The 19,063-nt window shown below is 42.5% G+C and overlaps 1 protein-coding gene across 2 annotated transcripts in view; it reads left to right on the forward strand.

Moving 5' to 3' along the window:
- The window catches only part of GLDN (gliomedin), a 60,829-nt gene that overhangs the window by 13,265 nt on the left and 28,501 nt on the right, over positions 1-19,063 (forward strand). For both annotated transcript variants that reach the window (XM_086320934.1, XM_086320932.1), the window contains exon 2: positions 10,603-10,654. In XM_086320934.1, coding sequence (XP_086177060.1) covers positions 10,603-10,654 — 52 coding nt within the window. The remainder of the gene's footprint in view (positions 1-10,602; positions 10,655-19,063) is intronic.

Here is a 19,063-nt window from a genome sequence, read left to right on the forward strand (position 1 = left end):
ACCTGCAGTATTAGAAAGTGATAAGTGCTATGAAGAACAATAAAGCGGCATGAGGATTAGGGAGCAGGAAGGGGGAGATGCAGTTAGAAGTCTTCTGGGTGGGAAAGGCCTCACTAAGAAGGTGACATTTGAACAGAAAACTTGAAGGAGGTAAGGGAGTGAGCCATGTGGAAATCTACGGAACGGCTGTTCAGGCAAAAGGAAGAGTGAGAGCAAAAGCTCTGAGATGGGGGAGTGTACAGAGAGCACAAGGAACAGAAAGAAGAGGGAGTGGGTGGGAGTAGTAGGAAATGGGGTCAGAGGATAACTGGGCAGAAAAAGGACCACAGGACCAGTTCATGTAGAGCCTTGCAGGATGTTGTAAAGACACTGGCCTTTGTGGGCAGGGGGACGGGGGGTCTTTGAAGGATTTTAAGCGGAGTGATATGATCTGACTTGCCTTTCCCAAGGATCACTACAGTGGACTAGATTCTTTGGAGGGGAAGCATGGGCAGTGGTAGCAGGGAAGCTATTTACTTGGCTATTGCAGTGAAAAAACGGTAGTGGCTGAGGGGTGGTAGCAGTGGCTGAGGGGTGGAATGCTAACTGGACTCTGTCTAGATATGTCTGATGTCAAGCTGCTAGAATTTGCTGACAGCTTGAACATGTGATGTGAGGTGGGGGGCGGGGGGAAGGAGTTCAATGACTTCAAAGTTAGTGGCCCAAGTAGTGGAAAGACAGAATTGTCATTAATGAGCTAGAAGAACTGCAGATGGAACGATTTTGAGGGGAATATCAAGAGTTCAGCTTGGGGTATGTTAATACCAAGATTTCTGTTAGATGTTTAAGAGAAGATATTGAAGAGGCAGCTGAATACCTGAGTCTGTGAGGGAGGGAATCCCTGCTGGCAGTGTACCCAAGAAATAGTGGAGAGGCCGAGCATGCTAATATTCACTACCTGGACACAGGGAGACTCTAACCAATAGTCCATCTACTCCTGAGGTTACTGAGGCTTAGAGAGATAAAACATCCTGTTCAACATCACAGAGCCAGTGAGTGAAGGAACTGGCACTCACATCAGACTTAACTGTGTCTGACTCCCAAAACCCATGTACTTTATACCACACCTTTCAGCCCTGGGTGTTATCTTTTAATTCTTTTACAGGGTTTTCATTTTTTTTGGGGGGGGGGGGTGATTTTGTTGTTCAGTCTCTTAAGTTGTGCCCAACTCTTTGCAACCCTATGGACTGCAGCATGCCAGGCTTCCCTGTCCTTCACTATCTCCCAGAGTTTGCTCAAACTCATGTCCATTGAGTGGATGATGCCATCCAACCATCTCATCCTCTGTCACCTTCTTCTCCTCCTGCCCTCAATCTTTCCCAGCATCAGGGTCTTTTGCAGTGAGTTGGTTCTTGCATCAGGTGGCTAAAGTATTGGAGCTTCAGCATCAATCCTTCCAGTGAATATTCAGGGTTGATTTCCTTTAGGATTGATTGGTTTGATCTCCTTGCTGTCCAAGGGACTCTCAAGAGTCTTCTCCAACACCACAGTTCAAAAACATCAATTCAGTGCAGCCTAGCCTTCTTTATGGTCCAACTCTCACATCTGTACATGACTACTGGAAAGCCATAGCTTTGACTATACAGACCTTTGTTGGCAAAGTGATGTTTTTCCTTTTTATCTTTTTTTTTTTTTTTTAAATTAACGGTCCTCAACCCGTTCCTCCTGGCGGCTGCTCAGCCGAACGCAGAGACCCCAGGGCTTGCTCACAAGGCGGCCGAGCAGGAGACGGGAACAAATCAAGTCTGCCTCTGTTTTTCCTTTTTAATACACTATCTAGGTTAGTCATAGCTTTTCTTCGAAGGAGCAAATGTCTTTTAATTTTACACTGCATTTTCTTTGATGTTTGAGACCACTTTTCATTCAGCACCCCAGTCTCTGTCTGGCTGACTCAGCCCTAACCAGATGTCTCTACTCAAGAGAGCATGAAAGGTTTGTGTTATTTCCATCCAAAGCAGGGGCACATCAATAGCTCCTGCTTTTGCGATGATATTGCTATGGGCAGGACAGAGATGGCCACGTCTCAGGGACCCTAATAGGATAATCCTCAAATCTCCGGGTTCCCGTTTTCTAGGGATTAGTGGAGTATTTGCCAAAATAAAGTTATCTTAGGCAAATAGACACAAAGAGAAACAGTAACCACATGCTAGATGTTTGGTTCCCATAATCTACTGGTTAAAAAGGAATAATATCTTTGGCTGAAGAGCACATTCCATTCCTGGTAATCAATCAGTTCAGTTCAGTGGCTCAGTCATGTCCGACTCTTTGTGACCCCATGAATCGCAGCACGCCAGGCCTCCCTATCCATCACCAAAACTCCCAGAGTTCACCCAAACTCTTGTCCATTGGCTCGGTGATGCTATCCAGCCATCTCATCTTCTGTCATCCCCTTCTCCTCCTGCCCCCAATCCTCCCCAGCATCAGAGTCTTTTCCAATGAGTCAACTCTTCACATGAGGTGGCCAAAGTATTGGGGTTTCAGCTTTAGCATCAGTCCTTCCAAAGAACACCAAGGACTGATCTCCTTTAGAATGGACTGGTTGGATCTCCTTGCAGTCCAAGGGACTCTCAAGAATCTTCTCCAACACCACAGTTCAAAAGCATCAATTCTTCAGCACTCAGCTTTCTTCACAGTCCAACTTTCACATCCATACATGACCACTGGAAAAACCATAGCCTTGACTAGATGGAGGTATTAATACTTATCAAATATCCACTATATGCTGAATGTCATTCTAATGCTGGCAATGGGACCAGATGAGAGAATGGGGCATACAGTAAGAAGATGAAAGAGTTCTTACCAATAGATGCCTATTTGGTTGGGGAGCCAGAACAACATGAAGGAGCACAGTGATGTTGCTGGGCTGTAAAGGAAATCAGTCAGTGGGGATGGAGGTCTTTGGGGAAGGTTGGGCAGGATTTGGCTGGACTCTGAAGATACCATTTGAACCAAGAGCACTCAGCCCCAAGCCATCGGCATGGGATGGCCAACATTTGTTCCCTTGCACCAACAAATGCCTGGACCTTTGGCTGATCTTCCTGTGGCACTGCAAGAAGAAGGTCATGCCTCAGTATTTCATCCACAGACATGGCAAAGCCTACCTTCCTGTTGGGGTCTGTAGATTGTCATCACCACATCTTGGTCCCAGTGTGAATTCCTGCCTTTCAGAGGGATGAGTCTGGGGTAGCTGACCCCAGCTTCAGACTCCATGAGGGATTCCTCTAACACCTGTGGTCAAATTCTTCAGCAGCTGGGCCAAGGCTTTCCTAGCTTAATCCCAGGCTGATTATCCACTCCCAGGAAGCTGTTTCTAAAGGACTATTTGCATGCACATAATAGCAGCAATTTGCACAATTAAGGAGAGCCATACAGCTGTCTAAGAAAAATGGAATTTAAGTTACAAAATAGGTCACATCTGAAAGGTGACTTGGAATTAAACAGCATCCTCCACAGCAAACCAGAGCCAGTACTTGGGGAACGGCAGAGAAGCCATGACAGACACATTATTTCAGCAGCATGCAAACTGGTGGTGATGGGCAGGTTCGCTCTTTTACTTTTTTTTATGATCAGTCCTGACAGTCAAATGTGAGAGGAAGGGAGTTCAAGAGGGCAGCCGGCCAACCGCCTGAGGCTTTGTGTGCAGATGAGCAGTGGCAGTACACTGCATTTCGCTCTATTCATCTTGATGAGAAAGAAACACTTTTGATTAAGCCTTTCATTTTTGAACAGAAGAGACTGCTTGAAGCTGATGCAAAATCAACTAGTAAAAATCTAGTGTCTTGTTCACATTCAAAGTAAACTAAAGCAGAGATTTGCATTTCCTGTTGAATTTCACACAATTCCTTTTGCAAAATCTAAATGGTATAAAAATAGTAGTGTGTGCTAAGTCACTTCAGTTGTGTCCAACACTGTGTGACCCCATGGACCACAGCCTACCAGGCTGTCCATGGGATTCTCCAGGCAAGAATACTGGAATCGGTTGCCAAGAGATCTTCCTGACCCAGGGATCAAACCCTCATCTCTTAGGTTTCCTCCATTGACAGGCGGGATCTTTACCACTAGCTTCACCTGGGAAGCCGCAAAAAATATAGATGTGGTACGAAATAGGACTTCTGTCCTGGAAGCCAGCTCTGGGAGCCTGGGCCAGCTACTTCACTTGATTTCTTTGGACCTCAGCTTTCTCATCCCTCCTCCGCTTGACTCTAGGTCTCTGGGTGTCTCCCCCTACTTCCTCCCCAATTCCTCCTGGGAGTAGAATTTGAAATCATCTGTCTACTTCAACTCTCTCATTTTATGGATAGGTCAACCCAAAGTAGCTCCATTCTATTTGTTTTCTATTTAGGGGGTTGGCAATTTATGTGGGAAAAAGAAAAATCTTATGATTAATAAACAACTTCAAAATCACTAGACAGCTATTCTAGTTCATTCTACATTCACTTGTCTAGAAGAAACAGAGATCTGTCCAAGTTATTCCAAGTGATGGGCGTAATGAGGAATACATGACATTGTGATTCCTAGGGAAAGCTCTGTAATTAAAACCATCCTTTGGGCTCATATAATGTTTGCATGCTCTCTTCTCTCACTCTGAATTATTAAAAACACAGCAAGTAAAAACCACCCATAATCCCAATGTATCTTTTCAAATGATATAAACTAATAAGTGAAAATTACCCTTTAATCTCCTAGTCTCAGTCTTCAATAGGAAACAAGATCTCAATGGTTTGGTTCATGAGCCTTCAAACTTTTCTCTGTGCTTATCCAGACATATCTAAATGTTCTTTTTCAACCAAAAAGTTCTACTGTTATGTGGCTTGTGCTGTTTTTATCACTCAGCAGTATGCTTTCAAGATTAGTACACATAGATCTACTTCATTCTTTTGCACCTGCTTAATAAGTGCCTTATTCTAAAGGAGATCAGTTCTGGGTGTTCTTTGGAAGGAATGATGCTAAAGCTGAAACTCCAATACTTTGGCCACCTCATGCGAAGAGTTGACTCATTGGAAAAGACTCTGATGCTGGGAGGGATTAGGGGCAGGAGGAGAAGGGGGCGACAGAGGATGAGATGGCTGGATGGCATCACTGACTCGATGGACGTGAGTTTGAGTGAACTCCGGGAGTTGGTGATGGACAGGGAGGCCTGGCGTGCTGTGATTCATGGGGTCGCAAAGAGTCAGACACGACTGAGCGACTGAACTGAACTGAATAAGTGCCTTGTTGTGTGTGTGTGTGTATGTGTGTGTTAGTCACGTAGTCATGTCCAACCCTTTGTGATCCCCTGGACTGTAGCCCACCAGGCTCCTCAGTCCATGGGATTCTTCAGGCAAGAATACTGGAGTGGGTTGCCATTCCCTTCTCCAGGAGATCTTCCCGACCCAGGGATTGAACCCAGGTCTCCTACATTCCAGGCAGATTCTTTACCATCTGAGCCACCAGGGAAGCCCAATAAGTGCCTTACTGATAAACATTTAGATTGTTTGCATGCTTTTGCCATCACAGTGTAGAGATGAACATTCTCATCAGATATCCTTGTATAGTGTTCTTACAAGTGAGGTTCCCAGTTCATAGCGTTTTCTTTCTCATAGAGGCTGCAAAATTAGTCCCATCTATTTTTAGTTTTAATTAAAGACAACTCAAGCCAACTGGTGCCAGATTAGCAAGAAGTCCATTATTTTTCTTCAGAGGCTTTTTCCTTGCCCCTGAATTGCCCAAGATTCCATGGGTTCTACTAGTCCAGTGAGACTAGTTCTGTATCCAGAGAGAAAACTGGGAGATCTGGTCAGGCCACAGATGGGACCTATTTGGGCTGTCTTTTCCTTCATTGCTGCCATATGGTATAAAAGTTGAAAGCAAGTCCCCATGTATTGTGATATGTCTTCGTCCACTGCAGCATGACCTCAAGGTGACCCTGAGATGCCACAGCATTTCTTCTGGGAGGATGGCCCCACCTCCTCAGCAAAACTGACCTAAGCTATCCGGGGGTACCATTCTTTATGTTACACCCGGGTTGACAGCCGTTGTCACCTGCTCTCAAGACAAGCTGTCCTTTGGAGACCATTGACATACTTTCCTACTTGAACCCTATCTCACCAGTGGAAAAGTTCTAGGTCTGGAAACAGGTACTGTTCTGTGCACAGGGATACAGACAAAATAGCAAATTCTCCTGCTGTCAAAATGCCTTCATTCTTTGGAGGAAAGGCACAGGTAATAAACAAATGCATACAGAAGCCAAGATAATATTGGATAAAGGTGAGTGCTACACAGGCTGAAAGCCTTGAGGTGATGGGGACTGGCTGCTGGGGTTACTCTCAGGTAGGGAGTCAGGGAAAGCCTTCTTAACGATGTGGCATTTGAGCTGAGGCCTCTGTGAAGATGTGAGCAGTTTATAAGGCTTGGCAAAGACCAGAGGTGATGGTCAGTGTGATTGGAGTCGAACAGTGGTGGGGTGGGGGTAGATGGCCTCGAGAGAGGGCAGGGCCACGTCCTGCGTGGATCCTGCCTGACACCCCCAGGGCTATGAGTTCTGAGGCTGTTTTCAGTTCACCATTCTCAAATCCTAAATGAAGATCTAGAAAGCCTGGTATACTAAATATGACTCCTTAACTTGACAAGCTAGGTTTTATGACTTTCAATTTTGAATTTTCTGATTTTCATCCAAATTCATAAGCATTATTATTACAGAAAAAAAAATGTTTCTGGTTTTCTTATGGTCATACCTTTTCATACCATGTTTTACTTTGATACAATCTTATATAAACCATGTTTGTTAAAGAATATTCCCAAGTGAAGACTGACACAATTTACTGGTAAATATCTAAGTTAACTTTTAGCATATAAATGAAGCCAAAAGGTCAGGAAATGAAAACTCCATCTTTATCACTTTTATAGAAGCTATGCTAACACCAACTCCAGTGATGAACATAAAAGAGAGAAAGGTTAATTTTCCCTATTGATGCTCCTGTTGTTTCCAACTACTTCTCCTGCTGTGATCCCCCAGGCAACAAATGAGGCATTTATGAAGTCTCTAATGGTTCTCTCAATGAACAATTATGCATATTTTAAGAAGATAAATTTTGTAGTGCAGCTGATTGCATGAATTTATGAAAATGACCCAAAGCAGTGAATCGAAATTTCTTCTGGCTATGTTATAATACTCATCCGAGCCACAACAGAAAATACAGTAGACCTAGAATCAGGAAACCTGGAGTTGAGCCCAGCTTTTCCACGCGCAAGCTGTGTGACCTTGAGTAAATGACATCACCTTGCTAAGCCTCTCTGTTCTTATCTATACAAAAGGGAGAGTCCCACTGCCCAAAATACTTCAGCTTAGAGAGTTTTGGGGGCTAGGAGGGAACGGTTTATGTTGGGAGGGACACCTGGGATGTCCTAATGCATTGCTGGGCTGGAGGTGGTATATGGATGTTTGTTTTATTATTCATCTTATACTGTAGGCACACATTTTATATTTTTGTGGTATATATGATATATTTCACAATAAATTTCCAAAGTAGTCAGTAGGCACCTGTGACACACTTCACAAACAGTAAATACAGTACAAGTCTTCCTCCAGGTCCCCTAGAAAACAAAATAAACCTATAGAAGACAAAACAAATTTTCTCTTCAAATCAAAACAAGTTTTCTTTAAAAAGAGTTTGAGAGAGAAATCAGCAAAATTTTTGAATAAAACAAAAGTGCATTTTGTTTTATTAAGTGCGGGCATTAGTATAGCTCCTTCCCACCCTGGCTCTCTACTCCTCCTTACTTAAGGAGGAGTTTTTAGGTTTTAGTTCTCCTTTTTAAGGTTCTCTCCAGAAATAGTCTAGAAAGTCATAGACAAAGAGAATCTGGAAAGTAGCAAGAGAGAAAGTGTATAGAAGCATTTTCATATGTACTACTTTTTTACTTAAATGAAAGCTTCTCCATATCTTGTTTGTTTTTTTTTTTCATTTATCTTAGCAATCTTTCAATATTGGCTTTATGGATTTAAATTTAGTCTTTACCACAGTATTTCATTGTATGAATATGCTACAATTTCTCTAACCAGACTTTGCTGATAAATATTGAGGTTGTTTCTAACTTTTGCTCTTGCCCACATTTCTAAAATAACCATCTTTGTACATATATCCTGTCATACATACATGAGTGTATCTGTAGGATAAATCATAAAATATAATGAGTCAAAAGACAGATCCATTTAAATCTGAGTAGATATTGTCAAAATGCCCTCCAAAGAGGCAGTGTCCCTTTGCATTTCCATCAACACAGTATGAGAGTGCTCCTTTCCCAATACCCTTGGGGAAGTACTCTGTTATTCTTTTTATTTACAAACCGAAAAGGTAAAAATAGTATTTCATAATTGGATGTGTTTCTTCAGCTATAAGTGAAGATAAGACACTCTTATTTTCCTTCTTTGAGCTTTCTGCCTGGATCCATTGCTGATTTTCCTTTGTTTTTTGTTCCTTTACTCATTGCTTTGTAGCAGCTCTTTGTATACAAGCTCTTTGCATAATTATTCTAAGTTTGTGTTTCTCCTTTGTTATTGTTTATACTATTTTATGTCTTATAGAAATGTTTAATTATTAGACAGTCAAATTTATCACATTTTTCCTATATATAGTATGGGGATTGTTTCTTCCTTAGAAAAGTCTTTCCTACTCTAATACCATTATAAATATTTTTCCAAAGGTCTCCTTCAGTATTTTTACTAGCTTGTTTTTAACTTTAAAATTTTCAACTAATGCTGCTCAATTAACTTTTTTAGTGTAAGGAGTGAAATAGGGATCTGTATTTATGTTTTCCCCTAGATGTGTAACCAGCTGTCTCAACTCCATTTCCCAATTGATAAGGTTTCTTCCCACAGTTTTGAAATGCCACCTTACTTGGGTTTAAAATGTTCTCTATGTATGAATTTGAAATTCTTAGATGGTAAACTGATAAATTAACTAAATCATTCCTGGCATATCCAAGAGACCATCAAAACAATAGCATAAATAGAGTTTGCTTATCCCATACCAGGCCCTGTTGTGAGTGTACTGCATGTATTCAATCATGTATCCACATAACCATGCTATAAGTAAGGTAGGTACTGTTAGCTCCTTTATAGACAAGGATGCTGCAGCACAGAGAGGTTAAGTAACTTTCCCAAAGTCACACTATTTGTGAATGACAAACCCGTGATTTGAACACAAGCAATTTGACTTCCCGATTCATGCCTTCATCTGTACTTTCTGCTGCCTTCACAAAATAGAACACACTTTTGTGTAAGCTTCCTACATCCAAGGAGCTGTTCTAAGAACTTCATATATAACTTCACTTAAGTTTCACAGCAATCCTAAGATGTTGCTGCTAAGTAGCTTCAGTCGTGTCCGACTCTGTGCGACCCCATAGATGGCAGCCCACCAGGCCCCACCATCCCCGGGATTCTCCAGGCAAGAACACTGAAGTGGGTTGCCATTTCCTCCTCCTAAGATGTTAAGTACTACTAATAGCCCCATTTCACAGATAAGCAAACTGAGACAGAATGGAATTTGTTGTTTTAGTCTCTCAGTTGTGTCCAACTCTTTTGCAGCCCCATGGACTATAGCCCCGAATGTAGCCCACCAGGCTCCTCTGTCCATGGAATTCTCCAGACAAGAATACCGGAGTGGGTTGCCATTTCCTTCTCCAGGGGATCTTCCTGACCTAGGGATTGAACCTGTGTCTCCTGCATTGGCAGGCAGATTCTTTATCACTAAGCCACTAGGGAAGTAGAACTACAGAACAGAAAGAGAGGGGGGGATGGTGTGAGATGAGGCCAGATATAGAGGAATTTTGCTATATCTTTAGAGCAGCAAGGCATCACGAAAGTGATTGAATCAGGGCTGACCCGATCAGATTTGGCTTTTGTGAAGCTCACAAGCAACAGCATGGAAAATGAATGGGGGCAGAGGGGAGAGTGTATAGTGGTGTGTGGAAATCTTGTGTCAAGCTGATAGCATGGTGCAGTGACCATGCATTCCAGATGGACATCCAATGGCAAGTAAGCAGTGTCCCCATGACATGAGAATCACTGCTCTAAGGGCAGTTTCCACACACCATGCATGGAGCTCCCTAACCCTAAAAGCAGCAATTCATATAATCTACATTTTCAGAAGAAACTGAAACATCAAGGAGTCAAGTACCTTACCCATACCCACTTACAGAGTTAAGTATGTGCTTCAGACTGCTAAGTTCACCAGTCCTGTTTATTCAGATCCACAGATTGAGTCCTTCAGACACTGGGGAGCCAGCTTGGGTTTAGATTTGGCTGTTCCTCCCCCATCCTCTGCCTTCTCAGAGTTTGATAGAAATCAAGGAGATTCTGTTGATGACGTCAATAGAAATAGCTGCTGATACAAGAAAAATCTTTATCTTTAGCTCTTTCAGGGGTGTCTTTTCAGTTTTAGGTTAACTTTTCCTCGGACTTCTACCTGTTCTTCTGAAGCTATTTTGGAAATTTTTATAATTGTTTTCTGCTTGTCTGAATAAACAGCAAGTTCAGGGTCTACTGCCTACCGTGCTGCTGGTAATGGTCCTCTCTTCCCACAGATCCGAGTAATGGTGGACCTGTGCAACAGTACCAGGGGCATCTGCCTCACAGGTAAGCTGGCCAGCATTGACCAAGAGCAGCTCACATGGGGAGCGCGTGTGCTGGCCGAAGGGCCTGGGGCAGAGTGAACACCTAGGAACTCCTTAGCTTTATGAAAATGCTTGCTGGTTTACTTGTATACCAGATGTTTTCAATGGGCTAAAACTCAGTAGTAACATAAATTTTGAAAAACAATAATATTTTTGGTATTGCCATAGAAATCCAGCCATGGCAAAGAACTAGGTCTTGGGTAATTAGAAATATGTGGTACCTTGAACTGAGGCCGATACTAATTCCCATTAGTGTTTTAAAAGGGAAAAGAAAGGAAAAAGACCTTGCTAAGTAGTAGAGAGCCCTTACCAGAAGTAGTTATTTCCCCATATCGTACATATAGCTTTAATGGGAAGCTCTAGATGCAAACTGCTAATTAGTCAAGAAAACTTTTTTTATGACGATTTCTCTATGCGGTGCCTACTATGTGCTCGATGGGACTGGAAGTTGGTCACACCCTGTCCCCTTCTATTCAATGAATCAAAGACAAATAGAAAGGAAGGACGGAATTAACCTCAAGGCACATCAAGCCTTAGGACCTGGAATGGCTGATGGATGGAGCAGGGAAAGAGAGTCATGGTGTTTGGTTTTCCTTGGCTGCAAGGCATGTGGACATGCAGGATCTTAGTTCCCTTGACTAGGAATCAAACCGAAACCCGTGTCCCCTGCAGTGGAAGGGCAGAGTCTGAATCACTGAACAGCCAGGGAAGTCCCTGGGGAGTGGTCTTGGTGTGATTATACCTGACTCTGGCAGAGATTGGCTTCTCATCTCAGGGGAGGAGTGCCTGCCCACTGCCTTCAGAGCTCACAAACTCACATGCGGAATGCTGCTCTGGCCAAAGGGCTGGGGACAGAATGAGTACCTAGAAACACTTTAGGTTATGAAAATACACGTTGATTTGCTTTTACCAGACATTTTTAATGGGCTAAAAATCAATTTAAAATTATGAAAAATTATTTTCATTATTACCATAGTCGTATGACCATGGAAAATAACTAGGTCTTGGGTAATCAGAAATGTGTGGTACGTTGAACTGAGGCCAGTCACCCAGTCATCACCCTCTGCCCCAACCAGGCACTGACCACCAGGGACAGGCCCACAGTGCCTGGTCGCAGACACTGCATTTCCTGTCTCTTTGAAGGGGGTGCAGCATTCTGAGGAAACAGAGGGAAGTTATTTTTGCATTAAAAATCTATTATGGAGAGATCCGGATCTTAGATGGCAGGGTAGGAAGATCCTGAGCTCTCATCCTCCCATGGACACACCGAAACTACGACTACTTACAAAACAATTATCTCCGAGAACAACCTGAAGTCTAGCAGAACAGATTTTCTAAACTAAGGACAGAAAGAAAAGGACACAGTGAGGGACCCATGTAGGATGAACAGAGACACAGTCTAGTCAAACCTGCATCCCCAGTGCAGCAACCCACAAGCAGGAGGGATGTCACAGCCACAGAGATTCCCCCCGAAGAGCAAGCCTCACATCAGGCTCCCCAGCTTGTGGGACGTGTATGGGGAAGACAAGCCCCCACGACACCTGGATTTGAAAACCAGTGAGACTTTCATTCAGGAGAGCTGAAGGGCTGTGGGAATCTGGGACTCTGCTCCTTGCATACACATTCATTCACTCTAACTTCCAGCACAGAGGCAGCAGCTTGAAAAGTGCTTGGGTCACATAAGAAGGAGATTCACTGATGAATTTTAAGGCATGTGCTGGAGGGACAGGGATCTGGAGGAACTTCCTCTGGGAATGGAAGTGCTGGCAGACACCATTTCTGTTTCTTTCCACCAAACTGACACTGTGTGCCCCACCCCAATGCTCCCTTGAGGACTGACTCCAGCCAGTCCCTCCAAAATACATCTTGCCTTGCCCTACCCAGAGGGCAGCCCTAGCTGGCACCAACCCCCCTCCAAAGCAGCTCCCACTTTAGGGGGCCAGCCCCACACCACAGAGCACTCACAATAGTCCCAGCCTGGCCTTGAAGCCAGTGGCACTGGAGCTAGCTCCACACATCAGCAGGCCTGCAGCAGTGCTCTGGTGACCTGGGGCGATTGCACCATTGAGCCGCACCTTCTACATAAGGCCACTCTTCTACAACTAGGAGATGTAGCCAACACCCTTAATACATAGAAACAAGCACAGAGAGTTAGGCAAAATAAAGAGACAAAGGAATACCTTTCAAATGAAAAAATAAATAAATAAAAATAACACAAATCACCAGAAAAGGAGCTAAATTAAACAAAGATAAGCAATTTACAAGATAAAGTGTTCAAAGTAACAGTCATAAAGATGCTCACCGACTCGAGAAAACAATGGATGAACTCAGTGAGAATTTCAACAAAGAGAGAGAAAATATAAGAAAAAAGAACCAATCAGAACTGAAGAATACAGTAACTGAAATGAAAAATACACTGGAATGAATGAACAGCAGATTAGAGGATGCAGAACAGATCAGCAGTCTGGAAGACTACAGTCTGGAAGAACAGTGGGAATCACCTGATCAAAATACTGAAAAGAAAAGAGAACTTTAAACAATCAGATAGTTTGAGACCTCTGGATCAAGAGTACTAACATTTGCATCACAGGGGTCCCAGAAGAAGACAGAGAGAGAAAGGGACAGAAATCCTACTTAAAGAAATAATGTCTGAAAACTTCCCTTGCCTGTCAAAGGAAACAAACATCCAAGTAAAGGAAGCACAGAGAATCCCCCAAAAAGACGAACCCAAAGAGGTCCACACCAAGACACATTATAATTAAAATGTCAAGAATTAAAGAGAGAATCTTAAAAGCAGCAAGAAAGAAAACCTAATTATGTACAAGGAAACCCCCATAAGACTATCAGCTGTTTTTTCAGCAGAAACTTTATAGGTGGGAAGGGAGTGGCATGATATATTGAAAGTATTGAAAGAAAAAAATTTACAGCCAAGAATACTTTACCCAACAAGGTCATCATTCAGAATTGGAGACATAAAGAGTTTTGCAGTCAAGAGAAAGCTTGTAAAGGAGTTCATTACCACTAAACAGACCTTACAAGAAATGTTTAAAATAAAAAAAAACCTCTTTAAATAGAAAAGAAAAGGCCATAGTTAAAATTATGAAAGAAAAACATCTCTGTGATAAAGGCAAACATATAGTAAAGGTAGTGAATCAACTACCAAGGAAGTTAGTATTAAGTTTAAAAGGCAAAAAGTAGTAAAATTATCTATAACTAAAATAATTAGTTCAGTGATGCACAAATAAAAACATGTAAAGTATGACGTCAGAAACAAAATGAAGGAAAGGAAGGTAAAAGTGTAATGTTTGTAGAACGTGCTCAAACTTAAGTGACCACCAACTTAAAAGAGACTGTTTTATACATAAGTTGTTATATGTGAACTTTTAACTAAGGAGACAAAAGTCTTGTACTCAGAAAACTGGGCTTTCCATGTGGCTCAGTGGTAAAGAATCTGCCTGCCAATGCAGGAGACACAGGTTCAGTCCTTGGGTCAGGAAGACTCCTTGGAGAAGGTAATGGCAACCCACTCCAGTATTCTTGCCTGGGAAATCCAATGGGCAGAGAAGCCTGGCAGGCTACAGTCCATGGGGTCGCAAAAGAGTCGGACATGGTGACTGAACAACAAAAACAACTCAAAAAACTACATTTCAATTCAGTTCAGTTGCTCAGTAGCGTCTGACTCTTTGTGACCCCATGAACTGCAGCACGCCAGGCCTCCCTGTTTATCACCAACTCCCAGAGTTTAATCAAACTCATGTCCATCGAGTTGGTGATGCCATCTAACCATCTCATCCTCTGTTGTCTCCTTCTCCTCCCACCTTCAATCTTTCCCAGCATCAGGATCTTTTCCAATGAGTCAGTTCTTTGCATCAGGTGGCCAAAGTATTAGAGTTTCAGCTTTAGCATCAGTCCTTCCAATGAATATTCAGGACTGATCTCCTTCAGAATGGACTGGTTAGATCTCCTTGCAGTCCAAGGGACTCTCAAGAGTCTTCTCCAACACCACAGTTCAAAAGCATCAATTCTTTGGTGCTCAGTTTTCTTTATAGTTCAACTCTCACATCCATACATGACCACAGGAAAAACATAGCCTTGACTAGACGGACCTTTGTTGACAAAGTAATGTCTCTGCTTTTTAATATGCTGTCTAGGTTGGTCGTAGCTTTTCTTCAAGGCACTGATAAAAGAAACTGAGGATGACACAAACAGATGGAAAGATGTATTGTATTCATGACCTGGAAGAATTAAGATTGTCAAAATGACTATACTACTCAAAGCAATCTACAGAGTCAATAAAATCCCTATCAAAATGCTGATGTTATTTTTCACAGAACTGAAATAACCCTAAAATTTGTATGAAACCACAAAAGACCCCACATAGCCAAAGCAATCTTAAGAAAGGTGAACAAAGAACTTCAAATTTCCTCATTTCAAACAGTATTGCAAAGATAGCAATCAAAACTGTGTGGTTCTTTTTTAAAAGAAATATTGGAGAGTAGTTGATTCACAGTGTTGAGTTACTTTCTGCTGTATAGCACAGTGACTCAAAACTGCATGGAATTGGCACAAAAACAGACACACAGATCAACGGAACAGAGTAGATGCTTCTATCATCAATTTATTATGACAAGGGAGCCAATAACAGACAGTGGAGAAAAACAATCTCTTCAATAAAATGGTGTTGGGAAACTGGACTGCCACATGCAAAAGAATGACGCTGGATCACCATCTGCAAAAATAAACTCAAGACAGATTAATGGCCTAAATATAAGATTTGAATCCATAAAACTCCTAGAAGAAAACAAGAAGTATACTCTTTGACATCAGCCTTAGCAGTAAATTTTGGCTCTGTATCCTCAGGTACAAGCAACAAAAGAAAAAATAAACAAATGGGGCTACAAAAAATTAAAAATCCTTTGCACAGCAAAGGAAACCATCAACAGAAAAGCAAACCAAGCAAATGGGAGAATAGATGTGCAACTGATTTATCTGATAAGTAGTTAATTCAAAATATTGAATATGTAAAGAACACAATATAAAAATCTATTTAATTAAAAAATGGATAGAAGACATGAATAGACATTTTTCCAAGGAAGACCCACAGATGACCAACAGACACATGAAGAGATGCTCATTTTCACTAATCATCAAGAAAATGCAATTTAAAACCACAATGAGATATCACCTCATTCATGTTAGAATGGCTGTTATCAAAAAGACAACTAAAAATAAGTGTCAAGGAGATGTGGAAAAGGGAACTCTTATGCACTGTTGGCAGGATTGTAAATTGGTGCAGCTACTATGAAAAACAGTATGGAGGTTCCTTTAAAAATTAAAAATAGAAGCATATGATCCAGCAATTCCACTTCTGGGTATTTATCTGAAAAAAATAAGAAGCTAATTAGAAAAGATATATGCACCCCTGTCTTCACTGCAGCATTATTTATTATTTATAATAGCCAAGATATGAAAACCTAAGTGCCCATTGATATATGAATGGATAAAGAAGGTATGGTATAAATACACACAATGGAATACTACTCAGTCATTAAAAAAGAACTAAATTTGAAGCAAAATGGATGGACCTAGAGGGTAATATGCTAAGTGAAATAAGTCTGACAGAGAAAGACAAATGTATGATTTCACTTATACATGGAATCTAGAACACAAAACAAGTGAACAAGCATAATAAGACAGAAACAGACTCACGGATACACAGGTGGTTGCCAGAGGAGACAAGAGGGAGGGGTTAGGGGCTAAGTGAAATAAGTGAGGGAGATTAAGGGGTATAGACATCCAGTTATAAAATAGATGAGCCATGGGAGTGTAGTGTCCAGCATAAGGAATACAGTCAGTATTATCACAGTAACTTAGTATTGTGAAGGATTACTAGACTTGTGGTGATCAGTTTGTAATATATATTAATGTTGAATCATGATGTACTACACCTGATACTAATATAATTTGTATGCCAACTATTCTTCAATTAAAAAAAATTCTCTTATGGAATAAATGCACCGTTCCCATGGACTCTAAAGATAAGCACAAGAGTTTGAAGCCATCTGGAGCTTGTGCTGGGGCTCCTCAGTCTAAGGCTGCAGGCTCTGAGGAGGTCCTGGTCTCTTCACAGGGCTGCGCTGGGGAAGGCTGAGAAGCCCTGCAGTGTGCATGGACATGCAGAAACCTGCTGCAGTATTCTCCCCAGGGCCTCTCGCTACCTGCCCGGCATTAGGAACTCTGGTTGCGTTTGTAGAATGACTAAATCTGTGATTTTTGTAAGTGATTAATGGGGGTGGTGGGCTAGCAAGAAAGATGCTTCCTGGAGGAACTCTGAGTCCAAACCCGACTCTTGTTGGCTTAGTTTAACCTCAGAGAGAAAAGCTGTAATCCTGTGGCTTCTTAGAAAATGCTAATTGAGTTATTACTCAAGTCACATTTCGGCCCTCACAGAAAATTAAATATCTTCAGAACAGCTTAGTCCTTTATTCTGAAACCCTTGTGGCTTAAGCACAAGGATTTCTTACATCTCTGGGAGTCCCTTTTCAGCGTTGCTGCATGTGACAGTAATGAGCGCTAGAGAAATGCTCAAATGGATAGAATTACAGGCACAAAAGCCCTGTTGAGAGGCACAGGAAAAGCCTCTTCCTTTTTGATTTTTATAGTGATAGAATGAGAGCCAGGCTGTTCAGTGAATGTGGGCCAGAGCTATTGAGACCACTTAGGAGAGATTGACGGGATCGCATCTGTGCTGGAGATGGGTTGAGGAGGTTATTCTTTGGCACCTAAAAATGCTTTTCAAAAGCCAGTTCCTTTTTTCATGACAGCTTGAAATTGGGTCTTCTTTTACACAGAAAGCTCTTCAATTAAAACTTAGGTGTGAAAAGTACAAGTTGTATGTACTTTTTTACAAGGCAAGGAGGCACCCAGGGATAGGCCAAGGTGCCTGGATTGGGAGCAGGGAGGTGAGAGGACCCAGGACTGAACCAGGGAGCTTCAGGGGAAGAGGCAGAGAGCAGCAGTCCAGAGGTTACAGGGTTACAAGGCTCCCAGATGACACCTTCAGGAAGGGTTGCCAGGACAGAGCCTGGGTTTGGGCCTGAGAACAAGATCTAGCTCTTCACTGGAGTCATCTTTGAAAAAGCAGGTGTTTGTGACTTGAGGCTAGTCCAACTGTGACCAGGAAAGCCCCTTCCTGTTCCTTTCCCAGGACTCAGCTGTGGCTGCTCTGGGGACAAGGACAGAGCAGTCAGGCTTTAGGATTTTGCTAATGCAGAGTTTGTCAAATGACATATGGTTTTCTGGATGCATCTTATCCCTGATCCCAGTTTCCTTGGAACCCCAGAAGCATGTCTTCTGGAAGAGCAGGTTATCGTGAAGAAGGCAGGTCTTGGGTAATTCTTCACTTCCAGTGGCCTCCACATACAGGCTTGTTGGAAAATCTCTAAATCATCATATTGCTGAACTGCTTGTTGGGACCAACGTGCTTCAAATCCACAGTGCCCATTCTCCTTGCAGAGACATGACTCCAAGTCTGTGATAACACTTGTAATCCTATACCCAGGCATCAGTCGTGGATCACTGTTGCCACCTAGCATGGCCTCAGGTCCCAAGTCATTCTTTTCTCGTGTTGCAGAAAGTTGTACTAACTGATTGGAGTTGGCACTTGAAATAATATCGAACTCTTCTCATTTTTAAGGTTGTCATGGCCATAATCCAAAATTGAAATGCACCAAATAAGTGAGATTAGACCAAAGCTCCACTTTAATGGGGCATGTGGGGAAAGATACATATTTTTCCACATCAGGTGCCCTGGGACTGGCAGAATAGCTGTCAGCAGGGCCAGTTGCAGAGGGTGGACCAGCACACAGAGGGTGGGATCTGAGGCCTCAAAGCTGTAGCCAGTCCAATCCAAGTGAGGATCCCCCTTCTTAGCATGGAACCTTGTATAAGTGCGCTGGTGGCAGGCCCAGGGAACAGCTCTGCGTACAGCCTTAATAGGAAAGTGACTGCCTATGCGTGTTCCCAGAGGGTCTGTTATTCCAGAAGGGGACAAGGGTCAGGAGCTGAGAAAGCATCCTGCAAGACAGTTTTCTAGGGGCTAGTTGGCACATGTTATTTGACATCTGACATTATTATAATGACTCATATCTGGGGCTTCTTCTGGGTGAGAGGGGCCATGAGCAGCTCTGTTGGTATCCTGGGGACCCTGGGACAGTCACCATCACTCTGTCCCTGAGCTCTTTGAAACTGTCATCCTTTCTCTTCTGAAATTCTCTAGTTTCAAGGCCTGAGCATGGACTTCACAGGTGGTGTGCAGTGTTAAAGAATCTGCCTGCCAATGTAGGGGACGCAGGAAATGTGGGTTTGACCC

Source organism: Bos grunniens, chromosome 10 (genome assembly GCF_055505025.1).
Source record: "Bos grunniens cultivar Pamir isolate PY7600 chromosome 10, Bosgru_T2T1.0, whole genome shotgun sequence".
NCBI classification, from domain to species: Eukaryota; Metazoa; Chordata; class Mammalia; order Artiodactyla; family Bovidae; genus Bos; species Bos grunniens.